Source organism: Callospermophilus lateralis, chromosome 18 (assembly GCF_048772815.1).
Source record: "Callospermophilus lateralis isolate mCalLat2 chromosome 18, mCalLat2.hap1, whole genome shotgun sequence".
Taxonomy (NCBI): Eukaryota; Metazoa; Chordata; class Mammalia; order Rodentia; family Sciuridae; genus Callospermophilus; species Callospermophilus lateralis.
Window position 1 is genome coordinate 2,187,477 of NC_135322.1, and position 8,807 is coordinate 2,196,283.

Below are 8,807 nucleotides of genomic sequence, written 5' to 3' on the forward strand. Positions count from 1 at the left end.
CAGCCCTCAGCTGTGGGAAAGTCTCACCAGCTCAGGGCACAGGAGAAGTAACCCTAAGTCTGGGCCTAGAACCTTGAGCCTGGTCTCCCAGCACCAGCCAAGTCATTGGCACCCCTGGTGGCGCATTCCCAGGCCAGCGCCTGGAGTAGCAGCCCTGTGTGTTCCTGCTGGCTGTGGGGACAGGGTTGCCATAGGTGTTGCTCTTGGCTCCTGGGGCTGGGGAATGCAAGTCAACTCCGGAGCTGGGCTAGCAAAGGACATGCCTCAGCCATGGTAGCAGCAGCCCCTTCCTGCCCTCCAATCCTCCAGAGACATGGGGGTCCACTTCCCTCAGCCCCTGGCCAAGGGGCCCTGGGTCCTCACCTCTGGGCCTGAGAGAGGAACGTTCAGAGCCTAAGAAACAGACACTGAGAGAGAGACTGAAACTCAGAGAGCCTCGGTGACAGGAGCAGGGGACACGTAGGTGAGGCCAGAGAGGAGAGAAAGGGAGACGGCAGGGGGGCCCCAGGAGGAAAGCAACGTCAGGGAGACAGAGGGCAGCGACTGAGAGGGCACCCCGAGGACTGGAGCTCTGAGAACCTGCGAGACAGGGAAGTCCTGGAGGCCCCCAACCAGAGGACATCCTCTCTCCCAGCAGCACCAGGAATGCTACTGGTCCTCAATAAAATGCCCTTTGGGGGAACCTGGCCAGTGTTTTCCCCTCGACCCCCCAGCTCAGTGCCCTGCCACTGCCCCTTCGCCATTCCCTCCTCTGTGCCAGTGCTCAGCACCCAGAAGCCAGCCCTCCTGCGAGCTGGAGACCGCGGGGCTCAGTTTCCCCTAAAGACTTGGGCCAGGGGCTGGGGGACATGTGGGGGTGGGTGGCTGATGAGAAGTCTGCGCACACTCAACCCTGGCGTCCCAGCTCCTTTCAGGGGCTGGCCCCCTTCTCTCCACCCACCACCTGTCCCCTCCCCTGACTCCAATTAAGGGTCCTCAACACTAATCGGTGAGGTTGACTTGCTCCTGGCCTGGCCTCCTTAACAAGGCCTTTGTCCCCTTAATTGGCTATCTCCGGGCTCTTTTCTCCGTCCCCCCACCTACCAGCCCTGTCCTATATCCCAGGTCCAACTATGTGCTAATTGGGCACCTGGGGGGCACACAGGAAGCTCCTTGGCTCCCAGCCATTTGCCTTCCTACAGCTGCCCTTCGCCCATGCGTCCCTCAAGCCTCAGGTCCAGCTCCAGGAAGTAGGGACCATGTTAGGGATCAGAGGGGGCCCTTACCCTAGCTCCCAGGGTTGATCCCAACCTCAGGGCTGCCCTGCCCTGGAGTCCACTGGCCCCTCGAGATTTGGGGAGGGCTTTCCAATCAGCACTATCTGGGGAGTGACTTCAGAGTGCCCTGGTCATGCACCCTGGGGTCCCTGCAGCACTGGGGCTCTCTGAGCCTGGTCCCCGAGAGCTGTGTGCTTTTGTGAGTGGGGCAGCGGCCCACATGCTGCGGGCCCTGCAGCCCAGGGGCACCCGGCCATCAAAGAGGAGGCCCAACCACAGGAGGTTCCTGCACAACCAGATCTGCAGGTAGGAGGACAGTGGGAGGAGGGGACAGGTGGGGGACAGTGGGAGGAGGGGACAGGTGGGGGACAGTGGGAGGAGGGGACAGGTGGGGGACAGTGGGAGGAGGGGACAGGTGGGGGACAGTGGGAGGAGGGGACAGGTGGGGGACAGTGGGAGGAGGGGACAGGTGGGGGACAGTGGGAGGAGGGGACAGGTGGGGGACAGTGGGAGGAAAGGACAGGTGGGGGACAGTGGGAGGAGGGGACAGGTGGGAGACAGTGGGAGAAGGGGACAGGTTGGGGACAGTGGGAGGAAAGGACAGGTGGGAGACAGTGGGAGGAAGTGACAGGTGGGAGACAGTGGGAGGACAGGACATGTAGGGGAGAGAGTGGGAGGAGAGGACAGGTGGGGGACAGTGGGAGGAGGGGACAGGTGGGGGACAGTGGGAGGAGGGGACAGGTGGGGGACAGTGGGAGGAGGGGACAGGTGGGGGACAGTGGGAGGAGGGGACAGGTGGGGGACAGTGGGAGGAGGGGACAGGTGGGGGACAGTGGGAGGAGGGGACAGGTGGGAGACAGTGGGAGGAGAGGACAGGTGGAGGGGACAGTGGGAGGAAAGGCCAGGTGGGAGACAGTGGGAGAAGGGGACAGGTGGGAGACAGTGGGAGGAGGGGACAGGTGGGGGACAGTGGGAGAAGGGGACAGGTTGGGGACAGTGGGAGAAGGGGACAGGTGGGAGACAGTGGGAGGAGGGGACAGGTGGGGGACAGTGGGAGAAGGGGACAGGTGGGGGCAGAGTTTGGAGAGGATCAAAGGCCCCAACAGGACAGGAGTGGACTGAGAGCTGGATCAAGGGTCATTCAGGATGCATTTATTGAGTGCCCCTGTGTGCTCGGCCTGTGCCATGGCCTGGAGACCCCTACCATCCTAAAGTAAGGGTCCTCATGGGGGTGGCAGATAGGAAGGAAGGACCCAAGTAAATACCACTGCGTGCATGGACGACCTTGAAACGCGGTGCTAAGGGAAGGTGGTGAGCCACCAAGGGCAGCATTGTGCGGGACTCCATGTTCCCAGCAGGCAGATCCATAGACAGAGCCTAAGGCAGCCCCAGGGCACTGGGGGGGCTCGCAGGTTAGGGCTTGCCTTGGGGGTGATGAAAGCCTGGGCGCTGGGTAGAGGTGGTGGCTGTACACGTTGTGCGCCTGTTCACCACTGCCCACCCCCAGTCTCCTGCACTCTCTGAAATGGTGGCTTTGGGTACATTTTGCCTCCATTTAAAAATCTGTGGATCTGTTAGAAGGGGATGCAGCCTTGGAGAGAGGGAGGACGGGGAGTGCGGGGGCCAGGGCGGTGTGTTGAGAGAGGCGTCCCAGGGGCTGCGGGGAGGCCTTGGACGGCTGAGGGAGGAGGCCAGGCAGCAGCCAGGGTAAAGGCCCGAGGCTGGGATAAGCGGCAGCTTCAGGCCACCCTGGAGCCTGGAGGCCTGGCTGTGAGCACAGGCGCTGGGCTGGGGTCTCTGGCTGCTCTGTGAACAGAGCCTAGGAGTGAGGTTGCCCTGAGAGCCGGCCCTGGTCCTGGGGAGGGACAATGAAGACGCCACCAGGGTGGGGGTGGGGCGGGGAGTGGGATCCCACAGGGTGTTTTAGTTAGTTTTTATTTTACTTTTATTTTTTATTGTTTGTTGTGGTCCGAGGGACAGAACCCAGGGATACTTTACCACTGAGCCCCATCCCCAGCCTTTTTCATTTTTTATTTTGAGACAGGATCTCACTAAACTGTGAGACTGCCCTTGAACCTGTGACCCTCCTGTCCTCAGCCCTGGCCAGCACACCCAGCCCTTGGGGCACTTTAGAGTCAGGCTGCCACTCCTGCTCCCAGGCAGGACCCACTCATGGCCCTCGCCCTGTTCCTGGGCTCTCCCCGTCCCCACCCAGCCCCACCCTTTGCTGCTGGTCTGTGGCCTGCTCCCTTTGCCTAGCACCGCCCTCCCGTCTCTGTGGGGCCTGGGGGCCTCTCGTCCTTCAGCTTCTGTCTCAGTCCACCCCCCTCCCACCCGCTCCCAGACCCTCCCCCCTGTGTTCCCCCCTAAACAAGACAGTAACAAGTACCTTGCTGTGGTCCAGGACACTTGCTGGGGCCTTGGCATACTGCGTGTCACTGAATGCTCCCGAGAATCTCCCTGGGAGGTTCTGTCTTTGTCCCCGTGTCACAGAGGAGGAGGCTGAGAGAGGTGAACAAAGCCCAGGCAGCCTGCGGTCGGGGCCCACCCTCTGTGCCAGTGGTCAGTCCTGCCCACCTGATGGTGATGGCACTGAGGATGGGGGTGATGGTGGTGACAGTGCTCTACTCAGCTTTTTATTGCTGTGACCAAAAGACCTCACAGGAACCATATAGACACCTGGCGTGGTGGCACACACCTGTGGCCCCAGCAACTCGGACTCCAGAGGCTGAGGCAGGAAAATCAAGAGTTCAAAGCCAGCCTCAGCAACTTAGGAGGCCCTAAGCAACTTAGCAAGGCCCTGTCTCAAACTTAAAAATATAAAGGGCTGGGGATGTGGCTCAGTGGTGAACTGTCCCTGGGTTCAATCCCGGCTACAAAACCCAGAGAGAGGGGGAAGTTCCTGGGGGCTCATGGTTCAGAGGTTCAGCCCGTGGTTGGCTGACTCCACAGCTCTGGGCCCAAGGTGAGGCAGAGTGTCATGTGGACGGGTGCAGCAGAGGAAAGCAGCTCAGGACAGGTCAGCCAGGAGGCAAAGAGCTCCACTCACCAGGCACAAAAAGGCACAGCCCAGTGACATCCTCCAGCCATTCCCGAGGTGCCTACAGTCACCACCAGCTAATTCCTACCAGGGGTCAGAGTGCTGCTAGGTAAGGCTCTCGTCACCCAGCGGCCTCCCCTCTGAGCTTTCCTGCAGGTCCCACAGCTGAGCTCTTGGGGACACCTCACAGTTGAGCTGTCCCGTGATGACCGTGATGATGGTATGAGAGGGGAGATGATGGAGATGAGAACGGTGACGGTGGTGATGAGGTGGAGAGGATGACAGAGAGGTGGTGGTGACAGTCACGGTGACAATTGGTCTGAGGATTATGTGGCGATAGTGATGGTGCTGATGTGAAGAAGAGGATTATAATGTGCTGACCTTGACTTTGACCTTGGTGGCGATGGTGGTAGCTGACCGTGTGCCAGGCACAGAGAAGCACTTCCGCGTTAACACTAAGGAGTGAGCCCTTGTGCACGATGATGGTTAACTGATTGACCTACACCCCAGTCCTGGAAGGTTCTCAGATGAGGACTCTGAGACCCAGGGTGGTAGTGGACTTGGCCACAGACCCAGCTTCCTGTGAGTAGGGTGCCTCTCCTGGCCACCCAGAACCTTGCCCAGCAGGTCTTGGAACCAAACTTGAGTATATGGGAGTCTATCCTACCTCAGCCCCAACGCCCAAGGCTCGGTCCTGCCAGGAGGCCCAACCTGGCCGTCGCCAAAATGCCTCCCACCACCACCACCACCACCACCACCAAAGAGGAAAGCTCATCTCCCCAACAAACCCAGCCCTGTGTTCTAGAACTGCCTTCGAACGCCTCAGAGCCCCCCGCCAACTGCTCCAGGCCCTTCTCATCTTGAGCCCCCAGCCCAGGGTTCCTGCAGCTCCCCGGCTGGCCACACTTCCCCTGGGCAGGTAGATCCCAGGCGAGACCCCCATGGTCTTGAGGGCTGGGCAGCCTGGAGCACATTCCCCTGGCCCCTGGGCTCACCCTGAGAAAACCCGGGGGCGGAGGGCCGTCCTCAGATCCCCGACCCTCAGGCCCTGCTCCCCCAGCAAGCCTCCCACCTCCTCCCGTGGGCTCTCACCCTTTCTTGTGAACATTTCCAAACCTACAGAGAAGTCCAAGCAGAAGTCCAAGCAGCGAAGGGTGGGGCTGGGTGGGGACGGGGTGGTGCAGTGGCTCTCGACAGCTACCCCAGGCCCCTAGAAGCACAGGCCAGCATCACCTGGGGAATGCAGGCTCCCAGACCCCACCCCCAAATAACAGAATCCGAAAACAGCTCCAGCCAGGGGCCATTGTTCCCAAGTCACCTGTAGGTGACTCTGAATTGTGCTCAAGTCTGAGAACCTCTGGTCTGATCTTAGTAGACTTAGGTTCTACTCTTTTTTTTTCTTTAAATGTTTACTTATATATTTATAATGTAGATGGACACAATACCATTATTTTATTTTTAAGTTGTGCTGAGGATTGAACCCAGTGCCTCACATGTGAGCCCCAGCCCCAGCCTTAGGTTTTTACTCTTGGCAGCATTTAGCATATATTTCACATATATTTCTTCTTCCTTCTCCTCTTCCTCCTCTTTTTTTTTATCTCCCTTCTTCTCCTCCTCCTCCTTTTTTTCTTTTTCTCCAGTATGCAGCCTGAACCCAGGGCCTCACACAAGCTAGGCAAGTACTCTACCACCTAGCCACACCTCTCCAAGCCCTTTTCATTTTTATTTTGAGACAAGGTTTCACTAAGATGCTGAGGGTCTCATTAAGTTGCTGAGGCTAGCCTCTAACTTGTGAACCTCCACCCCCAGCCTCCTGAGTAGCCAGGATTACAAGCATGTGCCACCATACCTGGATGGTGAGATATATATTGCAGAGCTGGGGATGGAACCCAGGGCCTCACACATGCCAGGCAAGTGCTCTACCACTGAGCCACATCCCTAGGCCCAGATAGATGTTTAATTAATAATGTGGCGAAATACACATAACTTGTAACCCACCATTTTAGCCATTTTAAAGTGTACGGTTTAGTGGCATTTGATAGAGTCACCATGTTTCAGCCATCACCTCTGTCTAGTCCCAGTACCTTCCTTCACTCCTATGAAGAAGCCACCCCCAGACCCCCTCCCCCAGCCCTGGAAAATCACTAATCTCTTTTTTCTCTCTTGGGATTTGCCTGTTCTGGATATTTCATTCACATGGAATTATAGATATCAGATATATTTTTAAATAAGCCTTTTTATGGAAATTTAATATACACACCCACACCATTAGCAAAGAGCTCCATGACTCTCCTCCCCACTAGTGTAAGAAAGAGAACCCACTCGTGTGATCCACACTCAGATCCAGAGCCCAGGGCTTTCTCGCCCCAGGGGCCTGGTGGGTCTCTTCCCCTAGGCCGCGGTCCTGCCCTCTCTCCCCGCTATCAGTTCAGCCCGACTGGGGCTGTGTAGGGAAGGGTCACACAGTACAGCTGATGGGGCTCACTGCCTTCACCAGTGTGTGCACCTGTGTGTGTGTGCACCTGTGTGTGTGTGTGCGTGACGTGTGTGTGTGTGTGCACCCGTGTGTGTATGTGTGTGTGTGTGTGTGTGTGTGTGTGCGTGACGCGTGCCTGTGGGAGCTCTGCCGCAACACAGCACTGCAGACCCAGCAGCTTACACGACACTCATTCTCTTCTGGCTCCGGAGACTGGAAGTCCCAGTCAGGGGGTGGGCTAGGTGGCTCCCTCCGACCTCTCTCCCTGGCTTGCACACACCTGCCTCCTTCTGACCCGATGGGCTCTTGCCTCTGTGCTTTAAACCTGTCTCGGAGTCTCTTCTTCTTGGACTGGGACCCAGCCTAATGATTTCGTTTCACCTTAATCACCTCTCTGCAGGCCTCATCTGAAAATGCAGTCTCATCTGAGGTACTCAGACCTAGAAACTCAGTGTAAGAATTTGGAGACATAGTGTAGTCCACAACAGTTCACGAAAGCCATCCAGATTGCTGAGAGTGTAGGAATGCTAGGGGAGAGATCCACTGGGTGGCTACTGCAGTTGGGAGATGCTGGAGACTCCAACCTGCGGTTGCTAGAGAAGCCAAGAAGAAGGCTGATCCAAAAGAACCCACAGGGCATCAATAAGACCATATTGTCAGATTGATTGTCACATCAATATGATTGTGCCACCAGTCCATAGCACACCTTTTTGTGATGGGTGATGGGTGATGGGTAATGTGTGCACACTGGGGTTTGAACCCAGGGCTTGGTGCATGCTAGGTAAGCACTCTATCACTGAGCTACAACCCCAACTTTTTTATTTTTTGAGACAGGGACTCACTAAGTTACCCAGACTGGCCTTGATCTCATAATCCCCCTGCCTCAGTCTCCTGAGTACCTGACACTAGAGGCATGAAACACCTTGCCCTGCACCTTTCTTTGAAAGCACTTCCATAAGACATTTTACACGTTTTTTTTTTTTTAAGAAGAGAGAGGGAGAGAGATAGAGAATTTTTAAATATTTATTTTTCAGTTTTTCAGTGGACACAACATCTTTATTTTATTTTTATGTGGTGCTGAGGAACGAACCCAGCGCCCCGCACATGCCAAGCGGGTACGTTACCACTTGAGCCACATCCCCAGCCCTACACTTTTATATGTTGGAATAAGGTCATAATAAATCTGTAATGTCAAAAATGTGCCTAGAGCTGGGCTGGAAGGGCTGCCCCTTCCACCCTCACAGCTATTCAGTTTCCCTTACCATACTCAAGAAAACAGAGCCAGGGCACAGAGATGAGCAGGAAGAAGAAAAATGGGATGGAAAGAGGGAACAAGTTGCTCCAGGGGTGCAGAAAGGAGAGGGGTCCTTTGTAGTCACACAGCTAACACCCGTCTCTCTTGCAGGCAATTCGCCAAGATTGAGGCTGCCACCCAGAGCCTGGCCCTATCCATCCTGTCCCAGGAGGCAACCCCCCAGAGAAAGCCAGCCAGAAGGCCACCCTTGCCACCTCCATCTCCCTTCCTGGGGGTGGCTTGTGCTATGGCCCCCATGGAGGCACCCCATACCAGCGCCACCCTGAGCCTTGCTGCCTTAGAGGCCTCCACCCTTGACCTCTTCGATGACATTGCACTCACCCCAGACTGTCCTTCAGTGCCATGTGATCTGTCCTCACAGCCTCTGACTGCTGATACTCCCCAGCTGGCGTGGGATCTGTCCTGTCATGCTCTGGGCCAGGGAGACCTGAGGCAGCAGGACATGATGCTGGCACCACATTGCTCAGATCCTCTGCCTCTTACACAGCATGCCCAATGGGGAGAGTCTGAGATTGGGCATCTGGACTGGAGCTGGGTGGACAGGTGGGAAGTGCCTAGTACCTGGCATTCTCAGGGGATCCGTCAAGACTGGGGGACCCCATGATTATCAACTGCAATGCAGCCCAGGGCCCAGGACAAAGCAGAGGCCTCACCCAGAAGTTCCCTGACCTGTCCTCCACTCCTTTCCTGACAGACCCTGAGAAAACAAGCCAAGCCCAG

The 8,807-nt window shown here is 56.8% G+C and overlaps 1 protein-coding gene across 1 annotated transcript; it reads left to right on the forward strand.

Moving 5' to 3' along the window:
* The first annotated feature begins 1,389 nt into the window (after positions 1-1,389).
* On the forward strand, positions 1,390-8,691 carry C18H19orf85 (chromosome 18 C19orf85 homolog). The gene is made up of 2 exons (XM_076839225.2): positions 1,390-1,562; positions 8,178-8,691. The coding sequence occupies exons 1-2, from the start codon at positions 1,390-1,392 to the stop codon at positions 8,689-8,691; spliced, it is 687 nt and encodes a 228-aa protein (XP_076695340.2).
* The last annotated feature ends 116 nt before the right edge of the window (positions 8,692-8,807 follow it).